The 27274-nt window shown below is 38.6% G+C and overlaps 5 protein-coding genes across 8 annotated transcripts in view; 2 read left to right on the forward strand and 3 right to left on the reverse strand.

Moving 5' to 3' along the window:
- Nucleotides 1-1650: 1650 nt before the first annotated feature.
- Nucleotides 1651-6787, forward strand: cdk2ap2 (cyclin-dependent kinase 2 associated protein 2). Its single transcript, XM_046414217.1, has 5 exons — nucleotides 1651-1798; nucleotides 3605-3760; nucleotides 4188-4279; nucleotides 5294-5414; nucleotides 6094-6787. The coding sequence occupies exons 2-5, from the start codon at nucleotides 3706-3708 to the stop codon at nucleotides 6159-6161; spliced, it is 336 nt and encodes a 111-aa protein (XP_046270173.1). The 5' UTR covers nucleotides 1651-1798; nucleotides 3605-3705; the 3' UTR covers nucleotides 6162-6787.
- A 293-nt stretch (nucleotides 6788-7080) lies between these two features.
- On the reverse strand, nucleotides 7081-11641 carry LOC124072635 (aryl hydrocarbon receptor interacting protein). 2 transcript variants are annotated; one of them, XM_046414174.1, is made up of 7 exons: nucleotides 11489-11641; nucleotides 10739-10921; nucleotides 10471-10659; nucleotides 9650-9826; nucleotides 9400-9541; nucleotides 8278-8501; nucleotides 7081-8155 (listed from the first exon to the last, which is right to left on the reverse strand). In XM_046414174.1, the coding sequence occupies exons 1-7, from the start codon at nucleotides 11585-11587 to the stop codon at nucleotides 8150-8152; spliced, it is 1020 nt and encodes a 339-aa protein (XP_046270130.1). In that variant the 5' UTR covers nucleotides 11588-11641; the 3' UTR covers nucleotides 7081-8149. The 2 variants fall into 2 exon arrangements, with proteins under 2 accessions (XP_046270130.1, XP_046270139.1); XM_046414183.1 differs by lacking the exon at nucleotides 11489-11641 and adding an exon at nucleotides 11010-11477.
- A 486-nt stretch (nucleotides 11642-12127) lies between these two features.
- Nucleotides 12128-15608, reverse strand: tmem134 (transmembrane protein 134). 2 transcript variants are annotated; one of them, XM_046414196.1, is made up of 8 exons: nucleotides 15382-15608; nucleotides 14642-14898; nucleotides 14493-14560; nucleotides 14302-14388; nucleotides 14127-14203; nucleotides 13634-13678; nucleotides 12599-12652; nucleotides 12128-12483 (listed from the first exon to the last, which is right to left on the reverse strand). In XM_046414196.1, exons 2-8 carry the CDS (start codon nucleotides 14852-14854, stop codon nucleotides 12401-12403), a joined length of 627 nt encoding a protein of 208 aa, XP_046270152.1. In that variant the 5' UTR covers nucleotides 14855-14898; nucleotides 15382-15608; the 3' UTR covers nucleotides 12128-12400. The 2 variants fall into 2 exon arrangements, with proteins under 2 accessions (XP_046270152.1, XP_046270160.1); XM_046414204.1 differs by lacking the exon at nucleotides 15382-15608 and adding an exon at nucleotides 15296-15365.
- Nucleotides 15609-17764: 2156 nt separating this feature from the next.
- serping1 (serpin peptidase inhibitor, clade G (C1 inhibitor), member 1) lies at nucleotides 17765-22384 on the forward strand. The gene is made up of 11 exons (XM_046414229.1): nucleotides 17765-17920; nucleotides 18258-18305; nucleotides 18438-18546; nucleotides 18640-18801; nucleotides 18949-19251; nucleotides 19504-19719; nucleotides 20252-20395; nucleotides 20530-20733; nucleotides 20820-20959; nucleotides 21420-21642; nucleotides 21876-22384. The coding sequence occupies exons 2-11, from the start codon at nucleotides 18258-18260 to the stop codon at nucleotides 22121-22123; spliced, it is 1797 nt and encodes a 598-aa protein (XP_046270185.1). The 5' UTR covers nucleotides 17765-17920; the 3' UTR covers nucleotides 22124-22384.
- A 2619-nt stretch (nucleotides 22385-25003) lies between these two features.
- Nucleotides 25004-27274, reverse strand: part of doc2d (double C2-like domains, delta) — a 31779-nt gene continuing 29508 nt past the window's right edge. For both annotated transcript variants that reach the window (XM_046414251.1, XM_046414242.1), the window contains one exon: nucleotides 25004-25472. In XM_046414251.1, coding sequence (XP_046270207.1) covers nucleotides 25333-25472 — 140 coding nt within the window. In that variant the 3' untranslated portion in view covers nucleotides 25004-25332. The remainder of the gene's footprint in view (nucleotides 25473-27274) is intronic.

A 27274-nucleotide genomic window follows, 5' to 3' on the forward strand; every position in this document is an offset into this window, starting at 1 on the left:
GGCTCTATTGAAGTCTCCACTGATAAGCAGGAGGGACTGTGGGTGCTGTGTCTGCATCCTGGTCACTGCACTGTGGAGCAACTCACAGGCCACACCATAATGTAGCCAGGCATATGCACTGACAATGCATCATCTGGCTTTCTGCGGCGCTGCTTCTAATTTAGGGTAGTATGAAAAAAATCACTGTGAAGATTCATAGTGATTTCTGAAATGGGAATTATTCTGGTTCAGAGTTACAGAAGTTTTGCAGTTTTTAATATGGACACATCTTACGGCAAAAAATCATTCACTGGCTCAGGAGGTATAGAGCAGGTCCTCCAATACTAATGGTCAGTGGTTTGATCCCCGTCTTCGCAGTGTCCTTGAGTAAGATACTGAATCCTAAATTGCTCCTCCTGATGGCTTTTCCAGTGTGTGAATGTTCCCGTGAATGGTAATCAGTCCTGATGAGAAGGTGGCACCTTGCACTGTAGCCTCTGCCTGTACTAAATGGATGTGTGTAAAATGGGTGAATGCTGTCTGTGTTGTGAGTGCTTGGTAAGATAAACAAAAAGGTGCTGCATAAATGTAGTGCAGAGTTACGATTCAAAGCTTACAGCAGCAAACTTGTGTCTGGAAAGTTGTTTATTCACTTCCCCGGGGAGGCAGGAAAATCAGGGCGGGGAAATAGGAAAATCAGTGCTTGCCACTCCCTCATTACCACCGCTGAAGTGCCCTTAAGCATGTCATCCGCTCCAGTGAAGCTGCTTGGTGACCAACAGATCAGACTATGGTTGTACTGAGCGGCTTCCAGGTGTGTGCAACTGTGTGAATGTGATCAGGACATCCCTGCAAAAGACAGTACTACTCTCATTAAAAAAAACCCTCTGAATTAATACAGATAAAAAAAAAAGAAAACCTTTCATCTGGTTAGTTTTACAAAAGAAATTGTCACCATAACTCATACAGGGCCTGGGAAGGTTGATGCACTGTATCCCATTTGCTGCATTTATGAGACAAAGTGGAGGTATCTTACTTTCAGTGCAGTACATTCTACCCTTCAGGGTCAAACAAGGAACATTCTGCTCTCTGAAAAAAAAAAAACTGTAACTGTGATTTCATTTGTCAAAAGCACTGCCAGTCCTTTCTGTCACACACCTGCCAACCTACTACGAAGTTATGAAGCACATCAATGTCATGTATTATTTGTAGAAAGTTCTGTTTGTGTGTTCTTTATTATTGCAGAGAGTAAATGTGGGGCTAATAATTAAAAATATTATTATAAATATAATATATAATAAATATTATTTATAAGCCAAATACATGTGTATATTACTTTATATGCTATAATAATGTATTTGTGATGATATTGTATATTGTATTTGTCTGAATAAGGAAGGTAGTAACTAAAATTATCAAACCTTTGTTCTGTTTATCCCCACCCCACCAAAACCTTTATTTTGTAAAAAATAAATAAATAAATAAACGATAAGATTTCCTCATTTCCAAATTCAATGATTAACGAGACTTAAGGAATTTTTACACGTGGGAATGGCATTTACCTACCCAGTTAGATTAGTAAATCAGTCAATCTTTAAATAGTATAAATAGTATAAAATCAACTTCGTTTTTAAAGTTGTTTCCTGTCGTACTAATGAATACGTCTGCTACATACGTCATGGATCGCTCCATTATCCAGCCTATGCGTAAGCGTGTGGCTTTAACAGTAGTACACTACGCCTCTCTTCTGCGCAGACTCACGACTAGAGGAAGAGCCAGGTCTCGCTTCCCACAGAGGATCATAAGTCTCTATACAAAGGTACAAAAAAAACACCATTCGTTTTGGATCGTTTGTGGTTTTGTCAATGGTAACAAGCGTAGGTAACCTTTATATCGTTCACTCTCTGTGTGTCGAAAATCAGCGCTGTATTATGACCATTATTCTGCTGCGTTTATGTTATGTTGTTATGCTAACCGGTTCATGCTAGCTAATCTTTGCTAACATTACCAGGTAGTAGTTAGCTTGGCACTTTCCTCCTTAGCTAACGTCAGCTTTTGTTTCATTAGGCACCTCTGGCTCTGGTCGCTCTAAGCGGTTTTTGTAAGCCACACCTCATGAAAACGACATTTTACATCTTACTCTTACATTTAACTACAGTTATGACATATAATATCTAATGTTGCCAGATTTGATAACATTGAAAGCTTGAAGGATGAACTTTAACTTTAACTAATCGTTATCCTCCGCCTCACACACAGTTACTAGATACTACGAAATACATAGAATACGTGTTTACTGACGTTACTGTGCCACTGCTGGTCATTATAAGCATATGGCAGAAAGCGGTCTTATTTCATTCATTTACTGTGTTTCATAGAAAAAGTTATTTATTTGGTGCATAAACAATTTTAAATACATCAGGAAATACAACATGCAGCACATATTTAAATAGCACTGTAGGATTACTGGTAATGATCACAGAGCTTAAGTTTATATCGCCTTGTGGTGCATAGTAGTTATCTAAATTCTCAAGTGCTGTTAGTTTAGACATTGGAAATGCTCAACACACTATCACCAAGAGGGTTTATTATTGTCACAGACCAAAGAGATGTGGTTTGGTCCAGACAGGTTTATAGAAAAATGGCAGTAATTTACTTTCTGGTAGCCGTTTAGTTGGAGGTTGTCTAGTAATTTAATAATAATTTTAGCTATAAAAGTGGGTTTAGTTATCTAGTACAACTTTATTTGGTACAACATAGTAAAACTATGTGAAAGTCATTAACTCCATGTCACTAACTGTTATATTGTAATCATGATTGACTTCTCGCAGCTGACGATGAATGATATGACAGGATTAAAGGGACAGCTCACCACAAAATGAATTTTTCTCTTCCTTGTAGTGCTCTTTGTACATCTTTTTTTGGTGTGGGTTGCCAAGTTGTAGAGACTTGTGCCTTCTCTTGAATATAATAGAATTAGATGACACTTTGCTTTTGGAGGTAAGTGCGGCAGCAAAATATATTTGGGGAAAAAAGCAAAGTTAGTGTCTCTTTTCAGAAATCATAAACCAGTTACTAATCCAGAGAACTTGTTGTGAGCAGTTTCATGTATTTTATCCTGTTGTCTATCAATTCAATTCAGTTTATTTATATAGTGCCAATTAAAAACAAAAGTTATCTCAAGACACTTTCCAATTAGAGCAGGTCTAGACCAAACTCTTTAATTAAATTGTAATATAGAGAACCCAACATTCCCTCTTGAGCAAGCACTTGGCGACAGTTTTTTGTATCTTTTTCTGTGGTATATACACACTGTTAGGAAAGTCAAAGTCTGCAAATGTTGCCGTGATGTTGTAGTGTTTTCCTATGAATGGGCACAAACTGAGAAGTATGTCAAAGTTTAATATTTGCTGTTAATTATTGAGCCTCATTTTTAGATTGTTGAATGCTCTATATCATTCAGAGTGTTAAAAAGTCTGGTGAAAATAGTGATACGCTGTTCATGAGGTTTACATATTTACATGCTTTGATAACCACAAACATTAGCTCCTTTCGTTATTTTGATGATGAATATAAATTTGATAGAGTCTCCTGTGTTTGTGTTTCTGTGTGCTTCTTGCATCAGCTCTTAGGAGCTCATCACCACCAGTAAAACTGTATAAGCACCGGGTCGACGGGACTGAAGGAAGTGGCGTGACGTACGGGGAGCTGCCTGCTGAAATCGCCATGAGTTACAAACCAATTGCTCCAGCGCCGTCTGGCTCCAACCACACACCACCAGGTTCGAACACCATCCGGCTTTAATGTTTGACATGCTGTCATTGGCCAGTTGCCATTTCATTGTGTTATGGATATAAGACATTTGTCACTAAGGCCATGGGAAATGATTCTGATCAACAGTCTACTTACCATTATTAATCAGTGGTAGTCTAGCCAGTATTACAGTGCAAGTTACTATGACAGCAACACAATATCATCATCATGCTGTGACAATAGCTAATTTTGTGAGTATCTTTGGTTTCACGATTTGTTATTTATCTAAATGGCTAAGCTGTAGAAGTGATGATGCACTCTGAGATGTCTTGAGTGTAAATGATAATGGATTTCAGTTTATATGTATCCCTACTGAAATGAAAGTGTTTCAGAAGGCAGGTTTCTTCTTATGGTTTGCATGTTACAGGTTTCAGCTTTTCTCTTCTTCTGTCCAGGCTCCTCTGTGCCCTCTCCATCTCTGCCCTCGTCTTCCAACTTTAGGCCAGCTTTCAGCGACTTTGGCCCACCCTCCATGGGCTTTGTTCAGGTATGTCTGCAGTACAGTTACCCTTACTGTTGTGTCTTGCACTTTGGTAATGCCATATAGATACAAGTAAACCTGCAATGAAACCACATCTGCTCTTCATGACACTTTTTGTGCTGGTCTAAGATAGAGCTTGTACTTGACAACATGGCAGTTACTAGGCCTGAAGCAGTATGATACCTGCAAGCCAAATCAGTGAATAATTTATCACAAAATTGCATACTTGTACAGATGTTGCAAAGAAACTTCCCAGCCCAGGGTGAAACCTTAACATACCCCCTGGCTATTATTTGAAAACTAATCATTAAATGTGAACTTTGTGAATTTTGGAAATTAGGGTAAGTTTGTTTTGTGCTGGTTTTTTTTTTTGGAGTTCTGTACCTATGTATCCAACAAAAAGACAAAAATGAAAGGTGCTAAGCAAAACTTCTGTTTCAAAATTCAGATAAACAACAGGAAGGAAGGGAGAGTCTGAACCAGTTAATCCACCTTCAAAAAACCTTTAGAAAATGAAAGTATCTGCAGATAAAGATATATTCATTAAGTACAGTAAATATTGACAGTGCTGACAGACTGTTACTCGAGGCAGCTATGACCTACATGGGAGTGTTGAGATAGCCATTGTGGTGATCAATTTGTTATTTGAATGGAGTGGATGTACAGTACTTTTTTTTTGTAAAAAAAAAAAAAAATCAAATTTTTTTCCACATTTTTGTTGGAATAATTTGAAGCAGTGGAAAGAGTAATGAATTATGTTGGAACAGCTGCAGGACAAACAAATTATAAATTAATAATTATTTGAATGGTGGTGGAGAAGGTCTTCTCAGTATCATTTTGATCCAGCAAAACAAAGAAACAAACCTGGACCCACACAATGCTATCATTTCAGCAAGCGTTAACATTTTTTTTTTTATTGTTCGTTGTCTTTGCTTGTGATGTCTGTTTTCAGCCATGACAAATTTTGATTGATATTTCTTTTTTCTCACCCAAACCTTACATGTTTGTGAAAATACACAGCCTGTCAAAGTGTCTCAAGGGTCCACCTACAGTGAGCTTCTGTCTGTCATTGAGGAAATGAGCCGTGAGATCAGGCCTACATACGCTGGCAGCAAGAGTGCTATGGAGAGGCTAAAGAGAGGTATATTTTACTTGTCAAAAATGCATACCTGTCTTGATTTGTGTGTTTGATATAGAGGGGGATGTTTTTTTCCTGTTGTGTTTTATTTATTTAAACATATTTTTTGTGCTTTTATTACAGAAATGAAAGTCTCGCAGGGACTGTGTTGATATTGAATAATCCATTGAAATAATTATTTGTTATTCTCTAAAGAAGGCAGGTCCAACACAGGAATTGTTCTGTGTAAAATTTGTTTTTATAAGATGTTTTTTCCGTTTGGGTAACAGTACATGTGAACATATCAGGGGGATTAGTTGTCTTACCGTTTCATAGCAATCTGTTTGACAGGGTGCCAGTCCTTTTTTTTGCACTGGTTTTAAATTGTGCTATACAGCAATGAAGCTGTTTAAAAGAGATGGACTGGCATGATTGAAATAGAACCACATTCATCACAAACCTCAGTGACTGCTTTGACTGCGATGCTAATTTAACGCACAAGCTGACCGCCAAAACTCAATTATGCCTTTCAATTGACGTGTAGCCCTGTGGTTATCTCGTCGGTAATAGATGTTCTTGGATGCTTTCGATTTTTGTAGTTAGAGGTTGGAGGCTCAGGCAGAAGGTAGAAATTGTTACCAATTATTTTAGTAATTTTGTCTGTTGACTTAACACCTCGTGGTCCTTTTTGTGTCTTGTTTAGGTATAATCCATGCCCGTGCACTGGTCAGGGAATGTCTTGCAGAAACGGAGAGAAGTGCCCGCACATAACCTTTTGGAAAGATTCCTTCACCCCTCACTCTTTCCCTGTAGGAGTCTGGCCTCACTGTCTGTTTTGCAGCCCTTTTTTCTTTTATCCTCCCACCTTTTGCACTTTCCTCACTGGCTTTTTATAAGTGCATTATGTCCTTCTTGTCTCCACTATTCCCTGCTTTCCACCACACCCATTTTGTTCATACAAACTTAATGTAAAAATTCTCAATGCAGTTTTCTATCTATTTTGAACTAAGAGTGTGGGGAATTTCAACACAATTTTAAGTAGAGCTGTATGTAAGACCTTAGTAAAGTGGATGCAAAGGTTTCATATGTTATTTAATAACGGCAATTGATCAAGAATGTTTGGTTCTTAGATTATGTAATCAATGTTCCAACTGCACCTGTGCTCAAGTTTCTATTCTGAACATCACTCTGCAACCACTGAATTATTTTTTGTTATTCTGAGGACCTTCACCATTTGTTGTTTTCATCATATTTTGTAGGGAAAACATACATTAGAGGTTTCTAAATCCCAAGAACTCTGTACATCTCAAGTCAATTTGTTAGTATGGAAATTTTGTAAACCAGATTTTTGCAGTTCAGTATGTATATCTTAATTAAATAACAAAAAAACTTTTCAATGGCTGCTTCATTTGTGAAACATTAAGAGGTTGCTGGCTAGACTGTGTGTTATGTAATTTTTTTATAATTGTGCTTAAACATTCAGTGATCATTTGAAAGAAACTATTAGCACAAGGTCCATTTTCTGGCAGCACACTGAGCTGTACACTCTACAAAGATTTGTTTTCTTAATATGAACATTTTTTTACTCAAGATTTACCTGGATTATTTGTCTAACTGAAAGACAAGATATTGATTGGCCCTTTTTCTTGATCTGTCTGCATGTCAGCTTTCAACAGAAAAAAAGGAAAGCTGGGGATAAAGACATTTATTTTCAGATACATAATCACAACCTCAATAACATATCACTTCAGACAGGTGGGGACTACTGACCAACTGTTTTAAATGAAGAGTAATGAGTAAGCAGGAGACATTGATGGTTTAGAGCACATCTTGACAAGAACAACATAATGACAATGATAAAGTATATGAAATAAGTACATTGGAGAAAGCAAAGATAACACAAGTCCATGTGTGTTACATAATGATTGTCACAGACTGGTCGGTTTCCCAGTCTCATCTACCAGGAGATAATGGTCTCCTCCTCATCCCAGTGTTTCCCCTGTGACCGAGATGGAGAAGGGGTCTGGTGGTGCAAGGCAGAGGTGTGCATGTGAGTACACAATGTACCTTGTGCAACAAAAAAAAAAAGAAATATATACGTATATATATGTAATAGCTTTTCTGAAGTGAGCACATTCCTGTCCAGGATCTGCTGACATCTCTCCTTGTTAGCTATAGCTACAAGTAATTTTAGGATTATCCACCAGTTCTGTGCATATTTCAGAGAAACAATATAAAATGTTTAAACTACTTGTTTCGAATACTGAGGCAAATTTATGTTTGCTGTACAAATTCTGATACAGTGGTTTTTAACAAACAACAGACAAATGCACCATTAAAAACCAGAAAAATGTTTCTTAGAGCAACATTCTGAATGTAGCCCATTACTGGGAGCATTTACTAAGAATGTCTGTAACTATTCTTTTTAATGGTGCTGCTAGCCAGAACAGACCCAAGGTTTCCATGGAATTTGGAACTTTCATTTAAGTCAAGCTGAAAATGTCAGCATGTCCTAATCAAAAAAAAACAAAAAAAAAAAACAAAAACATGGGGGGGTCGTTAAAAGAGTAAGGCAAGAATGAAAATCGCATCTTGCGTACACTAACAGTGTGTGAGAATGTATCTTTCTGGGTGTACCATGAAGGGCAGAGTGTTTGCCTTAGGTTCATGGATAAAACTGAAACATCAGCAATGTCTGCTGTTTCTCCTCTGTCCTCAAATTCACAAGTATCCTCCTCTGTTTCAATCCACTCTAAGATTCAACCCTGTGACAAAGAAGAGCAGAGACATTTATAGTTCCTTACGTTTTCACAAATGAACTTGAATTGAATATCTGGTGGCCAGATAGGAGTAAGCAGCAATTTAAAAAAATTCAAAGTAGACTGACCGTTGTGGCAGTGGCAGGTGGTGTGTTGAATAGGCCTTTGTAGCGACTTTTTTCCTCCTTGTCTTTGGATCGAATCTTCTCCTCCATGATCCTCAGCTCCTTGGTAACAGATGGTTCCAGAGAAGGGTCCAGTTCCAACACCTTAGCGAAGTCCGCCCGAGCCTCTCTCTCATTCCACACTGCGGCATGGGCCTTAGCTCGCTTGTAGAAGGCCTTCACATTATCTGTTAGGAGGGGGAAAGGGAGAATGAATGAACATTCTTCAAGTGCATGTAAATGCAAATCAGAAACAATACCAAGAACATGATAATCAAATCCTTAATATGATGTGATCAATTTAAAAGCATTTACAGACGCAGCTAAGCCATCAACCTGTGAGGATAATAGCTTTCAGGATAATGATTACAAAGCTGAAATAACACTGCAGGTTTTTCCAAGTCTATCGGCCTCATGATTTAGCCACTTGTATGGCAGCATCATAAACCCTGATAAAACGTAGTTGTTGTGTGGGAAGGAAGGAAGGAGTATGAGACAATAAGCTGTTAGGTTGGGTAACTGTTAGATAAATTAAGTTAGCTTAATTCATGGTGATTCTGTCTACTAAGTATAGTATGCAGTGGTGTGGCAACTATGACAAAACTATTAAACAGCAAAAATGTGGTTGTTAATCATTACAAATTTTACTGTTTTTCTATGGAAGTTGTACAATTCAATTTCTGGTAAAACTGTAACTGTTAATGTGTAATTGTTGATTATCACTATACAAGTAACAAACAGAGATAACCCAGACAGGAAGAGGTTATATCACTAGTGTAAACAAAATGAACACAGGCCTATGAAACAATACATCTCCTTGCTTACAGTATCACAACATATGGCAATACATTGAACTGACTCAACTGAACTCAAGAGAAAACTGGGAGAACTGGGAGAAAACTGCGACCATATCTTTCATTTGGTGTTTAGCTGATGATGATGAACATAACACAACATAATTTTATACTTTTTTTCAAATCTACACCAGTTCAAAACAGACAGATCTCCTTTTGAAAACACAAATAAATACAATCTAGCAGTAGCAACAGAAATCCTTCATCTCTTTGCTAATCAGCAAAGCCTTACCCTCATATTTGAAGAGCACAGATGTGCAGTGTTCGATGACTTCATAGTACTGGCCCTGAAGCAGCTTGCACTGGCAGTAGTTGAGGAGCAGTGGTGTGATCATATGGTCCAACTTTACCCATGCTTCATCTCCTGGATGTTCCTGAGAGGCCAGACAAAGATCTCAGAGAAGACTTTGACAGTGCTAATTCAAGTGTTTATCCTAAAGAAAATGGATACTGAACAGGATTGAATCCAACCTTGCACTAACCTTCATCTGTAGATTTTTGAGACAGGCGATGCCATTGTAGTACTTCTCAGTGGCTTCCTGAATTTTTCCTTGTTTGAAAAGCATGTTGCCCTCCTCATGGATCTGAGGCACAAACTCGAGTTTCTCTTCATCTGTCATAGCCCACACATCCAGCTGGAACGATCCTGGAGGCAGGACCTGAGCAGAAATGGAGACTGATGATCAGTGGCACATGGAGTTTACACTATAGGAGGGTAAAACTGTGGTTGTTCTTAACAGTACATGGCAACTGTTAATGGCACATATATTATGTTACACTTTTGCTCTTTTGTTACACAGTTGCTCACAATATCCATGCAATGGATCCACTTTAACGGAAGGCTTGTAAACTGAAGTTTTTGCTGAAACTAGAAACTTGAGATCATAGTAGTTCTTTCATATTTGACTGAACAGCAAAGTGTTTCTAATTCAACTTCACCCCCATGCATGTCAGTATAAAGTTGGTAATAATTTGTTTTAATTTGTTTGTAATTGCAATATTTACAATCTTGTTAGGTATCTATATAATTCAAATAGACACTGTGTGATTTATATCCAAATTTCAGAGAGTTTTAAGCATTTCATTTAGGCAAGATTCTTTTACAGTTCCTTTGCTTTGACCACAGTTAAGATCTTTTGGCTCTCTTGGTAAATTATTAAATTTGATTATTGAATCAGCTAAGAAACTAGCTTTGAAGAAAAAAGATATTGGAACAAAATCATACAGAAAAATATGAAAAGACACCCCCTCCTCTGAATGCAATACCACAATTAATATTCTGGGCTCCCCCCTGCCCCCTCACCTCCAGCAGCTCAATAGCAAAGACAAGAGGCAGCGGACTGGCCTGAAGCTCATCCAGGTCCTTGTGCCCTAGAGAGTGGTGGGAATGGATCTGGGCAATGCCACAGCAATGTCTCTGGCCTTCCAGGGGGTCCTTACCAGCACTGATGTTTCTCAGGGACTGGGACACGAGTGGGTACAATGCTGTGTGCTGCGGAGTGAACAGAAATGGTCAATGCACAGAAAGAACAAGATATCCTTTCACATCCAAAAATGGCCAGCTCACTAACCTTAGTGTCGCAGGTAAATTCTGAAATTTCGCCTTTTCTCATAGTGATGATCACTCTCTCCCACACAGCTAGCTTAAACTTCTTGCCCAAGATGAGCTCCATGGGTTTGCTGCGGCCCCCCATGGTCCTGGAGTCATCCAGGACTTTCCCATCGCACAGGCTGGTGCGGTAATGGAATACAACCTCGTAAAACAGAGAAGATGAACACGGACAACATTAAACTCTGCTCAATATAACTTCCTGGTTAAATTTACTATTTATGGTAATTTACTATTTGATTCACATCGATGCAGCCGACTGCTTCTATGCTAGAAACAAAAGAATCTGCATTTGTTTGACAGGCCTGAGGAGCATTTACGCTCCGTCGTGTTCTGACCAATCAGAACAATGGAAAATTGATTGACATGTTATGCTGACCAATCAGCATTCAGAAACACATAACATCCTGTCCCGCCCCCTGCCTTTCTATCAGATGGGAAAAATAGAGGAAAAATATAGTCTCTCTTAAGCAGTTCTCATTCGATCTAATACGTTATAACCACAAAAGTACTAAAACTCAAATGCTCGCCAGTTTTGCCCGTATACAAGCGGAACGGTATAATATTAATCTAACTGACAATCTTATGTGCTAACAATGCTATAGCGATAAGTTAGCTGGCCATAGCATTAGCTAACGTGTTTCGTCGCATCCCTTAAACTAATTCAGAGGACTGCTCTCAATTTGTCTCTACGCTAACACTGTAGTTTTACCTTTGTTCCATTGGGAAAGGACGACAGCTCTCCTTTACCCGGGCTAATCAATTTCTTTCTTATTCCTTCTTCAAGAAGCTTGCGTGCCTCTTCCTCCATCCTTGACCGAGTCTTAGTTCACGAGAAATGACGATGTTTGCCGAAGCCAGCCGCTTCGAGGTATCAGAGCGCCCTCCACGCGTTGGCTGCATGTCACAGCAGTCGAGGGTGGGTGGAGGAATGAAATTGTCTCGATGAAAATTGTTGACATAGTGTTAGCTTTGCAATGCTATGTATGCTACTGTATATTTAGAAAATACATTATGGCTAAAAATAAAGTGGTCACTGATGCCTAGTCTAACCCAAATTCAGACCCAAGACAGTCAAAAACAGATGGAGGCGCTACTGTTAATTCTTGTCTGGCAAATGACTGTGGTATAAGCAGGTTAGGATAATAAGAAAAGCAAGATAATGGTATAAACAAGACAAGCAGCCAAGAGGATTTTTATCAGAAGATAGTGACCAAGGCCAAGTTGCCTTTACTTTTCACTTCTTAAATGCAAACCAAGCAAGCTGAGCTGCAGATCTGACCTTATCAACATCTCACTGTCTGGGAACAGCTCTCACATCTGGAAAACTATCTGACACAACTGGCAAAAATTAAAGTATAAAAGTTTTATTGTAATTTCACAGTCACTATTCACACAATATAGAAAGCACAGGCAAGACCAATGTCCTTCTTTTTTGTGTACACATACAGCAATTTCAGTTCATGTAGTGGAAACGTAGTCGAGGCACTGATGCAGTAGTGGTCATTACAATGACAAGAAAAAACAACTATGTGACATTAATTTTTTGTTACAAGTGAAAAAATACAATTCATTTTAAGATAGCAAGCACAGAAATGTAGTGAAAATTTGGTGTATCATAAAATCATTTTTCAAAGTAAGGTAGGTAGAACAATTTGAACCCTCTTCTTCCACGGACAGCACAGCTGATGTATATCACATGGTACACTGGAGGAAATACAGGGAATGACGTTGTTCATGTTAATAAAACAAAGAATGCATTTACCAGTACAAGACCAAGGACAAGTTAACAAATGTTCTAGGAACCAAATTATCAATTTACCTCCAGGGATGAAGAGCAGAAATCCAGGCACAAAGAAAATAGCACTTGAAACGCCTGTAAAGGCACTTTCATTAGTTAGACTCACAGCAGAGACCCAGTCATCGACATTAATAGTTCAACATCTTTAAATATTCGCTTGTTTACTTTCTTGGCAGGAGTTGGATGAGAAGATCAAAACCGCTCATATGTGTGTGTGTGATAAATATGAAGCTACAGCCAGCTTAGCTTTGCACAAAGATCAGAAATATAACCAAACAGCAGACAGTCTGCTCCATGCAGAGGTTCTAATATATATTATAAGCCAACTAATTCACATATTTTTTCTGTATGCTTGATCTCCAGAATAACTAATAATTATTTCTGGTTTAACAGGGGGCCGGGCAGCAAGAGTAGACTCCAGACAGAGTGCAAGTCAGAACGTTTTTTATTCCATGGCGACAAATTCATAACTCGCCCTACTCTGCCTCTGATTGGCTAGTACTCTTTCCTATCATTGTTTGGTATGATTAGATGTAGGAATGAGAAGTGAGACTAGTTAGGATAAGAATATCAGGGTAAACCAATCCAAGACAGAGTAGGGCGGCTGATGCAGTCCTGCAATGGTATCACAGCAACAATATAAACAAGATTACAGCATTCATGGGTGGCCAGAATGCACATTCACGTTCAATAACTGAAGCTGTTTTATAACAGGTAGATTCTTTTCCAGTCTAATCATGTGTTTTGTGTGTGAGAGTTAGAATTATGTTGTAAAATGTTGATTTGTTTCTGAGTTAGTTATTTATTGACCATTTGCATCATGAAATGTTTCTTTCTCGCACTGCTTTTCTGTTTCTGTATCAGCTCATCCAACAATCCACAGTCATTTTCTTTACATGTCTGATGTTTTAAGCAAACCTTTTCTTTTACATTTAGCATTATGTACTTGCTAACAGTGTTTATACTGGTGCTGCTTCTGGACTAACAGAATGTCATTTCCAGACATAGAAATCATAAAATAATAAAATTTACCTAAATGTTTTTTTTTATTCTTACCTGCATTTGGATTCAGCTGTATGACAACACCTGTGAAAATAAGAGCTAAAAAGAAACAAATATGCATTAGTGAAGAAAGAGAGTCAATGCAGAATATAAACCACTGAAACACTTCTTTGATTATAAATTCCGGCAAATGGTTAAACAAAGAGGAACAACAAGGGGACAAAGTTCAGTGTGCCAAGCATGTCACTGAATGGCACAACAGTCAACAAACTACCTGCTAACTTGCAAATACTGAGAACTATATATACTGAGCATTGAGTATGTGTGTTGTTTAAATATTCATTATACATTTGAATCATTTAAATATCATTTTATCTACTTCACCCTGTACATTTTGAGGGATTAATCATAAAGGGTAAGAGCTACCAAAAAGAAAAACAGGGGCAAAAACACTTTTTATTTTGAAGTGAGACTATACGACAGCTAAAAATTCTGGTTGCATATTTTTTATTTGATGTGTAATAAACAACCTGTGCTTAAGACTTACCAACTCCAGTGACAAGGAGAAGGAATGAAGCAAAGACAACTCTTCTATTTTTCTTCACCAGCGGATGGGACACCCACCTATACAATAAATTCTTTAAAAATAACTTTCTTTTTGTTCTTGTGTATGTGTATGTGTGTGTATTTTATTTTAGTGTATTTTAGTTGTTTGAACATACCCACAGCAGTGTGCAGAAAGTTGCGTGACAGAACTCAAGGTGCTGAAAGACCACTGGGAGCTGCAGTAAGACAGCGTTGCAGGGTCACTGTGGAGAGAGCAGAAACCGACGTATATTCAAATAACAGGCAGGCAAGGGAAGAGGGAGATGGTGGGTGAAATAACATTAACAGGCCTACCCATAGGACGCACCTGATTTTGAAGAAGTTATTGAAAGAGGAATTGCCACTGCTGCCCAAGGCATCCTCATTTTCCAGATTCTAAAGAACCAGCACATGATGACAGAGTTGGAGTTTCGAGTAAGCAACATATATGTGTGCGTGCCGTAGGTGTATGCATACCTGATACTTCAGGTTACTGTGTTCAAGGGAGCCCACAGTAGCAGGCGAGGGATGAGTCTGAGGTTTGGAGAAAGTTAAAGGACCAAATGTCATCTCTCCTCCATCCCTGTCCTTGTCTTTTCCCTTCCACCCCTCTGTCTCTCCGTCGGACACGGCTCCCTCCTCGTCTCCTTCCAGTACAAATGCATCATCGATACTAAATTGCGTTGCCATGGTGATCGCCTATTACACCCTTGGGTCCTGGAGACTGATGCTCACTGTGGGTTAAGAGCAAAAATCAATCTACAAGTACACAAAGCTTAGGAACACATTTTATGGTAACGTTATGTTTTAGTGGCAACACAAATTGTCCACAGAGCTCATATACTGAACGCAATCCAGGCCGACAGTGCACATGGAGCTAAAAGGTTAATTTTAGTGACTTTTTCTGAGAATTACGTTGTAATTTGAGCCTATGCAGCCTGCTCATTTCACTTTAACGTTTAAAGTATGCTTCACACATGCGTACACACACACAACACAAATAGCTTAACGTAACCACTTTGAGTAAAGCTAAAGAAGCGATTAGAGCCATAAAGTCAGAAACAGCTACAATACTGCTACGACTGGGCCTACACATTCGAGCGGATGGTACCAAGGTTAAGGAAAATAAACCTGAAGCTAACTGGCTGTATTGTTGGTCTCAGCCATTGTTTGTGCTCTTTCCGCTAGTCGGTCAGATGACCAGGATGAAAACTTACTGTCTTAAATAAATCTTTTCTCCAGGGAGGCCGAACTCGACAACAAGTTGAGAAAAACTCGGATCACATGCTTGTACACTCTGATTCCTGAATTAAACTTCCTCCCAAAACTTTTTTTTTTAAATTCACGAGTGCGAAAAATGCTTTTGAGAAAGTTTTAAGGCTCGTCCTGTTTTCGATCCCACCCGGCTCTCGATTGCACATGACTGATTACGCCCAGAGGTCCTACCAGTCAGCTAAATCGAATGTCGGTTTGTCGATCGATCGACCCAACTTCCGTAAAATACGTGCCAGAGAAGGTATCCTGGCAAATATTACATAGTAGAAACATTCCATTACAAGTAAATTTACTGAATTGAATTAATTTTACGTGAACAAAAGTCCATAAGTAGCAATAATCAGTAAAATATGCATAAATTATTAAAAAGTAGGCTAAAAATGACAAAAATGTCTACTATGACTGTTACTACTGCAGTAAACTGTCATTATACCATATTTTATTGTGACATTGAGTTGAAGTGGATGTCATGTTTATGTAGACCTTTAGGACTGCAACTACTTATTTTTATTCTTGATTAAACTAATCATTTTCTCAAATAATTGATTTGATTGATTGTGGTTTTTTTCACATGAAAATTTAAACCAACTTGGAATCTTATAAAATTGTATACATTAACCAACCAAGGAATTAATCAACAATTGGTAGATACTTGTGTACTTGCAGACTAGCCTATATATTGACTGTAGAGTAGTTTAGTGCTGTAATACGGAAACATATTTTATAATCTTTTTGTATGTTTTGTCATACAGTACATGAATGAATGTATATGGTTACATTTCACTATTGCACAGCATGAAAGACAGCTTTCAGTAACCTTCAGTTCCTTATGTAATGTCTTACAACCACTATTTCAAAAAAGTTGGTATGCTGTGAATTAATTAATAAAATAGAACGCGATCAGTTCCTTGTTCTTTTTCACATAAAATCAATTAAAAACAGTGCAAAGACGCTAGCTGTTTAGCCTATTGCCACTGAGGATATGTTGTTGATTATGCAGTTAAACAAGTAAGTGACACTGTAGTTAGACTTACTATTATTAAAGTCCAGAAACCTGTCCCGCATAACTAGAAATCTCCCAGTTTATTTCAGGCAAGTCTGCATTTATTTATTGGATACTTAAATCTACAGCAAACACATGCCAAATTTTAAGTAGCACAACATGCAACTGTGCCATCACTGTGAAACTTTGCTAAGTTTTAAGTGGAAAGTTAAATAATTCACTTAATTGAAATGAAGATAAATTAATATATTTTAAAACAGATGTTTAATGGGATAGCATATGAACAGATTTACAATAAGGTTTTTAATACATTGTTTGCTTGGTTTGAGGAGGCAGGTGTAAAACCACCTTAAAATAACAAATATATATGTATTAATTTGATGAGATATTTTGAATGCTATTATGTGATGTAGTCATTTTTGATGGGTTTATGAGAGTTTTAAAAAATCCACAAAGCACAATATTTTCACTCAAATTATTCAAATTTGAGAAAGCCCCTAAATTGGCCCCCAAACGAAAAAAAAGAAAAACAAATTAAAATGTACCTGTAATGTTATTTTGTAAATGTGAAGGATTTTTTCTTTTTTGATACATACAGAAAATCATTTAAGACTACTTAATACATTACAGTCCATTCATTTATCCTAATTCTAATGATCATTGACTTCTTAAAATAAAACATCATACGTTGTTGAAATTATCATTATGATGTTAGCAGTCAATACACTAATGAAATATGCTTTTATGTGTTAATAAATATTACTTTTTTCAGTTTGAACACTTAGTTCAATTTGAATTCAGAGCAAGTTGTATGAAAACATTTGTGTAGTTGTTAGTGACAAGACAAGTGTAGGTAAAAAACTTAAAAATGGACTAATTCATTTAATGATCCATTAATACATTTATTGGCACAGTGATTACATTGTTTTGCTACTTTAACAATATGTTATATTAAATGCACCAACTCGGCTTGTTTGTCTTCCACGAAGACCTGGTCTGTAGCCCAACTAATGCCAAAATCTAATTATGTGAAACACTTCAGGTAAAAACGTTTTATTCAAACTGGAAAACAGCTAAAGTGAAACTGCTTATCCACCCACAATTACTCGTAATTGTGTTCCACTTGTCAAAGTTTAACACTGATATCAAAAGCAATAAAATGTTATCTTTGCAATGCAAAAAAATAAATGTAATAAGGGCAAAATACAAATGGGAATATAAATCATCCCACTTAGCATCGGTTGCCAGCATGTGAAATCATGTGATTTCCAGCAAGTCAGACAACCTGCAGTAAGCAAACAAACATCTCTAAACCAACAATCACAGATTAGTGATTGCTAGTTGCAGTTCTGGGCAGCATACACTCAGAAGTGATACATGCAGTGAGCAGAGGTCGGATGTGGCAGAAACATTACTGGTGAAAAAAACAAAACAAAAACTTGTGACAGAATTTGGATACATTTGGAAATTGAAGAGACGTGAGTTATTGAATGTTTTTTCCGAATTTTTGTCCATTTTATCACTGAGCTGAGGAGATATTATTATTAACAGTATATTATACATTGTTGTTATAAACTACCGTATTTTTTTCTCTGTTTGTTATGGGATTGATCTCTGACAACAGCTCATTGCAAATGGAAACTGTAGCTATAGATGATTAGGGTTTAAAATGTTTTAAGATTGCGGTTTCACGGATTGCGCCAGATATTGATCCTTTTTTGTCCGGCATGGAGCCATATTCATTTTGAAATCCTCACTTGCAAAACAACTCCATCAAATTGCTAATCTCATTTTGTTCCTTTTGCTCTGCTTTAGATGAGACTACTAACCATACTTTGCCTGTTTCTGCAGTTCATTTTTGAGGTAAATGTACCTGAGAAATGTAGAACTGAGCTATTTAGAACTTTGTTTAAAAATATCTCCATAACCCTTAATTAGATGACAAAAAAAATTTCTTGAATATGGTGGTGTGTTAAACGCTGTACTTCTGTTAAGCTTTCGTCATGCACTCATCTTCGGGTGATACCTGGTTCCACTCTGGAGCTGCCCTGTCTCTCAATTCAGACTGAGTTCACTGATGCGGCCATCACCTGGAAATTTAATGGTCTTATTATATTTCCTTAACTACCATCACTATTCTCACTGTACTATAAGTACACAGTTATGTATATTTTTTTGGTCCTTTTTTTGAATACAGGTAAAGATATAAGCACCGAATTACCTGGCTCGACCACAATTAAAAAGGATGGCTTGTATCTCAGCATATTCCCTGTGACTGCCGCCCATGAGGGCCAGTACATGTGTTTGTTAACAGAGACCAATATAGTGATGATAAGGGCCTACAACATTACAGTTGATGGTGAGGAATATATATTGTCTTTTATCATACATTGATGCATATTTTTGTGTAAGCGGTGAAGTCTTTTGAAATTGATATATACATTGAAACCTTTAACAAAAAACTGGAAAGAGTTTGCTCTCTCTCTCTTTCTCTCTCTTTTTACAGCATCAGTTGGCTACACCATTAGAGTCATTGAAGGCACCACCATTAATCTCCCATGCAACTTCCCGAAGTCCAGCCAAGTCAGGGCCAATGCACTTTGGTTCAAAGAGACAGGTGCTGGCAAGAGGACACAGTTGAATCTTGGAGATGATTCAACAGGTGGTAATGAGAGAATGGAACAGCTTTATCCAATGGACACTGATCAGGCCGTCATACTCAGAGAAGTTGTCATGGAGGATGCTGGAGTTTACAGTTGTGAATCTGCTAAGGGAGAAAAGCTGAGTACTGTGTATGTTGTTGTTGAAGGTAGGTTCAGCAACTTTTTCTATGCACTGCTATTTGTTAAAGCCTGTGCAATTTGCAACTATCAATCATTGTATAGTAAATGACAAATCAGCAAGTTCCGAATTAGCTTTTTCAATAGAGATTTAAGCATTATGAACACTTTGATGAGATGCCAATAAAGATGCCAATAAATTACAAACTTATTTCTATCTTTTAAAAAAGTAGATATAACACTTATGTTATATGTTTTAATGGTCTGATCAATACTTTCAGCTGGTCCTACCCCTCCTCCTCACTCATGTGAAGGCTTCACGGAAGCATGGGAGCCTTGCCAGAATGAGAACAGTCGCACTGAGGGGCCCATATTGCAAGAGTCCATGGCAGACTTTTCCATGAAGCTGTATTCTTACCTGAGACAGTCACAACCCTCTAGCAACTTGCTCTTCTCCCCTGTCAGTATCAGCGCTCTACTGTCCCATTTGTTGTTAGGTACGAAGCAGGTTCCTAAGTCAATTTAATGGGCATTTATTATTCTTGAATACCATTAAAAATTGGGTTATGTTGATATATTTAATTAAAACCAAGAGCAATTAGTTGAAGTGTTACGGCTGTGTCAAAAAAACTGATGCAGCTTATTCCTGCATGCCACAGACTTGCATGTTAGTGAACCACACAGCTGCAATGTGTATAACAAAAAACAAAAACAAAAAAAACTGAATATTGTAAATCTTATTCTTTAAGATTATTTGATCTAAGACACACCATTATCCCTTTGTTGCCTGTAAACAAGATGCATATATATATATATATATACAAAATTTTAAAGTACATAAGTTTATACTTTTAAAGTATAAAAGTATATACTTTTGAAGTTACATAAAACATCTCTCACTTTTAAATGTCACAGGAATTTCCCACCACTTACATCTAATGTCAGACATGCCTTGCAGCTTTCTCTATCACTCTAATCCAAATTACAGTATTTCCATATTATCTCATTTCTCCATCCTGTTACTTTCAGGTGCAAGGGGTGACACCCGAACAGCCATTGAGAGGGCTGTCTGTGTGCCTCATGACTTCCACTGTCTTCACTTCCAAATGAAGAAGCTGAGAGAGAAGTTGGGCAGCTCCTTGCAGATGGCTTCTCAGATCTTCTATAACCCACGTATTAAAATCACTGTGTGAAGCTCACAAAATAACAGCAATGCAGCAGAAGACATAGACGCAGAGATTAAGTGCATGAAAAGCAAAAAGGATCTCCATCTCTGTTGCTTATGATTTCTGTTTTCTCTTCCTCAGAAATGAATCTGAGTGAGTCCTTTAATAACCAGTCCAACCACTTCTATGAAGCGTCACCCATCAGGCTGCTGGAAAGCAGCGAGCAAAGCACAGAGATGATCAACAGCTGGGTGGCAAATAAGACCCACAATAAAATCAAACATTTGGTCGACTCTGTATCACCCGGTACACAGCTGATCCTGCTCAATGCCGTCTCCTTTAGCGGTCAGTAAAGTCTGTTTGCACAAGTGTGTGTGTATGTGCATGTGAAAATGGTGGAAGCTAACAAACTGTGGGCATGTGTGCATCAGGTCAGTGGAAGGTCAAGTTTGATCTGAAACCCCAGAAAGGACATTTCTCCAAACTGGATGGCGATCTGGTCAAGGTGCCGATCCTATATCACCCAAAATACATGTTGGTTATGAAGTATGTCACTGAGCTCAAGGCACAGGTAAGAAACAGCCGACACCCATCTTTAACTTGAATATTCACTAACTATACAGCAGTGGTTTTTAAACTGTAAGGAGAGCTGATAAGTGGAGCGAGAGGTGCGAAGCAAAGATACTTTGGGGCAAAAGGCAATTAAGTTGCATTAAAACCACTGACTGCTGCAAGCTGGGTCAAAACGTACACTCCTCAGAATCATATCTTAGTTAAATCTGACTGCACAGACATAAAATGCATTTTTATATTCAGTGTGAATATATTGCTATCTCCCTTTCTCCATCGTTAATAAAAATTCATTAAATATAATATGTATAAAAATGTGACTCTAGACACATTATACGTCCTGTTTATGTTTCCCAAAGCACTATAGGAACTCATAAACTTTATCCCTAAGGTCACAGACTATTTCCATTTTGAAAATCCCTGCTTTACAGTAACACCTGGATGTTTCATTTTGCCAACAGGTGGCGAAATTTGCTCTCACAGGTGACAACAGTCTCTACATTGTGCTGCCTCGCTCCAACAAAGTGACCGACCTGCAGCAGGTGGAGGAGAGGTTGACAGACATAGCTGTGCACCAAATGATAGAACAAATGAATGCAATCCTGCCTCAGCCTGTCGAGGTCACTCTGCCCCTAATCAAGTTGGATGTCCAGTCCAACATGCACATGCTTATCAAGAAATTAGGTTAGTTCTTAGCTCTTCATGTTCTTTTCTCTCAGTTGGACTCACATTCAGCTTCTTCACACCAAAAAATGAAAACCAGCCATGCTTTCAGCTTGTGTATTGCTTTTTCCATTCACCAGTAGCCTATCTGTGAAGTCTCTCTCTCCCTGTATGTGATCCACTTACTTCAATGCTCCCCCCCACCACCACCATCACCTTTTCTCACATTTTTCTCCCTATTTTTCCCTGACCAGGACTGTCCTCACTCTTCGAGGATGCCAACCTGTGTGGTCTCTACACTAAGGACAAGCTGGTCCTGGATGATGCCAGACACCAAGCCTTCCTCGCGCTGACTGCACAAGGAGTTGAGGCCGGAGCCGTCACCAGTATTGTGTTCTCTCGCACCTTCAGTTCCTTCTCTGTACTGCAGCCTTTCATCATGCTGCTGTGGAGTGACCAGGCCAATGTGCCACTCTTTATTGGGAGAGTGACTGACCCATAAGAGAGGGAAAGAGAGGGAAAGACAAATGTGCAGGCAAGAAACACAAACATGTTGAAGAGAGGCTGTTTGGTAGAAACGTAAGACAAGTCATTTAATTTTCTTACTATACTTTTTTTCTGAAAATTTAAACTTCATATGACACAATGTAAATGCAGCATTGCATTCACAGTATTGCTTCAGGTTACTAAAATAAGCCCTGTTAATGTGTTGTTTTCAATCCGAATAAACGATGATGGTGAATAAATACAGATTAATACAGTCCATATGATTCCCATCTATCTGTTTTTGAACAATTAAGCACAATATAGTTCTTTCAAGTGAAGACAGAAGACCACTGAAACAACTTCAATTTATTTTGCGAAGTAGTTACACAAACCCACCACAGGATGGCAGCCATACTGTGTGATTGACACTGACAGTGAATGCACAGGGACTGCAACTCCCACTTCATTCGCCCCTGCCCTCCTACATCATTACCACTGGTCATTTTAAGGAAGACGTGTCAAAATCAGTGACAGTAAAGTAAGTTTTGTTTCTTAAATCAAAAGCTCGATTGGTTAAAGCACAGCGAGTGAGCAAAAAATACCCTGAATCATTGTATTCACAAACAAACAAACACACACTGATGGTAGGTGACTGAATGAACGGCATAGACTGTAAACACATCAGCATTCAGAATGATCACCTAAGGTTGCACTCTATTACACAAGATGGTGATTGCTAAACATGCAGCTGTATTGCAGAGAAACTGATTACATAAGCAAAGCGAGGTCAATAGACAAGAGTCAGAAAATTCAGTGACTGTAAACAAAACCAACAGATTCAGAGACGGGAATAAGCCACTATCCAGCCAGAAATGTGAACTCAATTAGATCACTGTCTCACCCAGCCTCACCCCGATCAAAGTACTGAGTATACCCAGAAATGCATCTTTGATGCCTGGATAACACATTAATGTTGTTGTTTGGTTTGATTATCTCACTGCTGATCTGTTGGGTGCTTCAATGTGCATAGAAAAAGTACAGAAAAAACCCACCATCATTTCCCAACCATCTTGTTAATGTCATTTACAGACTAACTGAGAATGCGTTTAAGCTTACTGTTAAAACACGTGGTTTCCTTCCGAGCTTTGATAATGCCCGAGCCCTCTTTATTTGAAACCTAATTCACCACAGAAGGATCCATTTTTTGCAGTCAACAATGAGACACAAGGTTGTTGAAGGACACAAGAATATGAGCGTCTGGATCGATTCAACAGTTAGAAAACTCCCGGAGGCCACTGACCGAGTGTGGATGTGCTTTTGTGAACCAGTGTATGGCCAGAGCTGTAGCGATAGATGATCCAGGGGAGTACATTTGATATCCTGGCAACCATTTAGCCAATTCAGTGATAATCTTGAGCCCACACACTCAGTATACAGAGATGTGCACAGATGCACACATGTAAGTTAAGTCTTCAATTTAAGGTAGTTTTCCAATATCTTGGATCATGGTCTGTGATTATCTACTGTCCCCTGCAACCAAATGTGTTTCCATGCAGGGTGTAATCCCATTTTACCTCCTGAGGTTAAATTGTGTGTGTGTGTCGCGTGGGAGGTTTGGGGGAGTCGGTATTTCCACTAACTGCAGTTTATCTAAGGAGGCAATCCTGTGCTACAGACAAGGACATAGTCCCAGTGGTCTTGTCTCCTGTGCGGAGAATGAACTCTATGTCACCATAGACCTGATATTTAATAGTACAGAAGTAATGGCACGAATGCAACACTGATCAAGACAAAGACTCACTTTGATGGTCGATTTCAACCCAATTTCTTTTTTCATGTCAGATCATCTCAGTGTCTGAGGATGTACAAAGGTAGACTAGGGCAGATTTTCAAACTTTGGGCAGCCCATTTCTGATAAATCAAATATCACAACCAAACAAATTCCAAATTGTGACAAAAAAGTGATAAATTAATACATTACTTCTGTGATTTTGCCCTGCAGAGAAAATGTTACATCCTCTGCAAACTCTGCTGAACTCTACTGAACTCTGCTGAACTGAAACGGTACCAAACGGTACCTCCAAAAGTAATATCCATTATGCTTGCATCTTCAGCCTTTCATCAGGAAAGTCCCAAAGAATGGTCAGAGGTTACGTATCGAGATATATTCCATTCCTAAAACTGTTCTATGGCTGTCTAGCGAAGGGAGAAAGGGATGGCACAAGTCTGTCACACACGACTGACAGCTTGTCTGTATCCTCCAGTTGGGAACGCTCACGCCACTGGGACCTGTGGTAGTGGCAGAGGATTTCTCTCTTGTGTACGTGTCTCTCATGTCCTTTGTTGTGATTTCTTCACACCTCTGTGCTTCTGAAGTTGGATGGAGTCATTTTGAATGGGGAATAGCATGAATGCAGGCGGACACATGCTGCACAGACAGAGAACGTAGGCACTCATATTCACGTAGCCCTCACACACACACACACACACACACACACACACACACACACACACACACACACACACACACACACACACAGACACACACACACACACACGCACACACAAAGCCACTGTCACTGAAAGACAATGAAAGACATAACAACACTGAAACGGTAAAGGTACAAATCCACCAAATGGATCATTTTGTGCTTTGTAATACGGTGTGTTGTTTTGCATCAGATCAACAACCACTAAAATAGAGAATCGCCCTTTTATAACATCGCCTCTCCTGTAACTACATACCACATTATGAGTCACCAGGGTGCACATACTTTTGGCCCCCATTTCACTGAATGAATTTAAAGTACATTAATCTCAAATCTCTTCAATAGGCGTAAATTTGAATGACAGAGACTTCCACAATACAGTAAGGTCTAGAGTACAATTTTGTGAGTATTGTTTTGTTACGTCAACACTTTAATGAGGACATTGTCACAATTTGGTTCACCTTTAGAAAAAAATACATTTTAAAAAAGTTTTAGGATACATGTTATTACCATCACTAATATTAGTATGACTATCTTATCATAACTAATACTTGGTGCTGTAATTATTGGCATTATATGACAGATTTAATTTTCAACTTTATTATTATTGCATGTTTTGTCCTTTGCTCTTGCTGCTGCTTTACTTGATCTCTGTTATCAACCATTTTTCAAATGTGTGTGTGTTAGTGTGCATGTGTGCTTGTGTGTGTTGGTATGCATGAATATCTTGTGTAATCTAGTCCGGTTTGTCACTGCTCGGGGCTCCTTGCTGTGTGAGCGTATGCCAGTACTCCACTTTCTTCCCTTTGTTTTTGAGACACTCAAACCAGTGTTTGAGTCTTTGTCCACTTGCATTGATGCCCAGCTCCACTCCTCCTACAAACAGAGAGGCAGAAACAGAGAAGAGGAATCAACAGCTGATGGGAAATTGTTGGTGGGTTATGAAAGGAGATAGAAACTGGGAGGAATCAAGGACAGAGATGAAAGAAAGACCAGAGGTGGACAAAGCAACAAGAGCCTTTACTCTACTTTTTCTTAGAGCTTCTGCACTGAAAGCAACTGCCTGCTGCTTCTTGTGTCTTGGATAGCTCAACAATGAGCTGAAACTCACTATAAAGTTCCATACCACTGAAAAGAGCTGCAGATTCAGATGATAATTCTCTGTGGGTTCAGTGATCCCTTTAACATTGTCACACTGTTTTCACATTGTCATTTGAGATGTTGACTGAGTTATTATAGCTGCTTTAAACGACACCACATAGCAAGTTCAGTGACAAATTTCTTTTGGTGGAACTGCTAATAGCTCAGATAACTAGAATGTGACAAGACAAGACACTACACTCTGCTTTCACAAGCCAAAAAGGTCCAGAGCCAGTAGTTTAATTTTTAACAACGCATTTTATTTTATAAGCTTATTGTATGTTTTTAAGTAAAATCTTGTAGTAACTACTATCTACAGCTAACAGATAATTGTATTAGAGTATATGCAAATTTTCCCTCAGAAATGCAGTTGATTACATGTGCAAAGTGCTATGAATCATCAAGTACACGCATCTCAAAATTGTAACTTAAATGCAGTACCTGAAAAGGTATCATTCAGTGTCTCATGACTTTCTCCTAGGAGTCTGCATCCCTTATAAAACTAAATGTCACATGTACATCTTTTCCTAAACATAATCCAGTAGTTTGTGTGCTTAAATTTAATCAAATTGCCATTTCATGTTAATCATGTGTTAGATAAGCTTTGTGGCAGAAGGTGCTGCGTGCCACACAGACACTAAAGTAAAGGCTTCATGTATTGTACACAGAACCTAAAGGGTACCTTGTGTGTCTGAGTAAGACACAAGGGGTATGTGACAAAGCGGCAGTATCTTACGACCCGTGATGAGAATGGGTTTGACATGTGAGCTAAATCTCTCCAGACAAAGAGGAGAAATAGACATGTAGCTGGGAAATTACAAGAAAGGGATTTAGATAACGAATTATTTATTGAAAGGCTATGCCGGATATAAATATGCAGAGAAACAGGAAATGACTCAGGTGAAAGCGAGCTGAGGTGATGGAGGGGTTGGTGGAGAGACAGACTGTAAGACAGAGAGATGAAGGCAGTTGTCACACTGAGGTTATTACAAAGCCATTCCCTTGGCTGTGATTGCACAGTTAATGGAGCATGAAGTTTTAAACATGGTATTTTGGCAATGGTGTCTCCTAACAGCGCCTTGGAAAATGACAGCTGCGAGCAAACAAGGCTCGATTGTTGATCTACATCTCATCTGAGTGCGGCACTGAACGCTGCCTGAGATACTGCGGCTGGGAGGAAAGGAGTGGCGTTTCCTAACCTGTATCTACCCTGAGAGCAAGCTGAAACCTGTTGACAGAGTTTCTATACTATAATCAGGCACCACACTTTGTCATCCCCACCCCCACAAAACTCTCACCGCCTCCATCAGAGATCGATGGAGTGTTCTCTGAGCCTGCAGGTTGCTAATGACATACGGCCAGCCATCCTGACACGCACGAGGACAGAAGAAGAATGAGGAACCCGAACTGTAGGAGATGACATACACGAGGGCGAGGCTGGCACACCAACAATACTCACACAGGTTTCATCTTGTTCTCTCGTCACAAATTTTGTACCCGTTACAAAATTTTCTGCTGTACATTTGCCTCATACAACC

This window comes from Scatophagus argus, chromosome 2 (assembly GCF_020382885.2).
Source record: "Scatophagus argus isolate fScaArg1 chromosome 2, fScaArg1.pri, whole genome shotgun sequence".
Lineage (NCBI taxonomy): Eukaryota > Metazoa > Chordata > Actinopteri > Scatophagidae > Scatophagus > Scatophagus argus.

What these genes read in the sequence shown, in the direction of transcription:
- cdk2ap2 (XM_046414217.1), top strand. Translation starts at nt 3,706, where the DNA reads ATGAGTTACAAACCAATTGCTCCAGCGCCGTCTGGCTCCAACCACACA. An exon ending in CTCCAACCACACACCACCAG is followed by an intron (nt 3,761 to 4,187) that starts GTTCGAACACCA and finishes TCTTCTGTCCAG; the next exon opens with GCTCCTCTGTGCCCTCTCCA. An exon ending in TATGGAGAGGCTAAAGAGAG is followed by an intron (nt 5,415 to 6,093) that starts GTATATTTTACT and finishes TGTCTTGTTTAG; the next exon opens with GTATAATCCATGCCCGTGCA.
- LOC124072635 (XM_046414174.1), bottom strand. Translation starts at nt 11,587, where the DNA reads ATGGAGGAAGAGGCACGCAAGCTTCTTGAAGAAGGAATAAGAAAGAAA. An exon ending in AATTTACCTGCGACACTAAG is followed by an intron (nt 10,660 to 10,738) that starts GTTAGTGAGCTG and finishes TTCACTCCGCAG; the next exon opens with CACACAGCATTGTACCCACT. An exon ending in TGTGCTCTTCAAATATGAGG is followed by an intron (nt 8,502 to 9,399) that starts GTAAGGCTTTGC and finishes CCCTCCTAACAG; the next exon opens with ATAATGTGAAGGCCTTCTAC.
- tmem134 (XM_046414196.1), bottom strand. Translation starts at nt 14,854, where the DNA reads ATGGCAACGCAATTTAGTATCGATGATGCATTTGTACTGGAAGGAGAC. An exon ending in ACAGTAACCTGAAGTATCAG is followed by an intron (nt 14,561 to 14,641) that starts GTATGCATACAC and finishes CTGGTTCTTTAG; the next exon opens with AATCTGGAAAATGAGGATGC. An exon ending in AATAACTTCTTCAAAATCAG is followed by an intron (nt 14,389 to 14,492) that starts GTGCGTCCTATG and finishes CTCTCTCCACAG; the next exon opens with TGACCCTGCAACGCTGTCTT.
- serping1 (XM_046414229.1), top strand. Translation starts at nt 18,258, where the DNA reads ATGAGACTACTAACCATACTTTGCCTGTTTCTGCAGTTCATTTTTGAG. An exon ending in CATCACCTGGAAATTTAATG is followed by an intron (nt 18,547 to 18,639) that starts GTCTTATTATAT and finishes TTTTGAATACAG; the next exon opens with GTAAAGATATAAGCACCGAA. An exon ending in CAATGCCGTCTCCTTTAGCG is followed by an intron (nt 20,734 to 20,819) that starts GTCAGTAAAGTC and finishes TGTGTGCATCAG; the next exon opens with GTCAGTGGAAGGTCAAGTTT.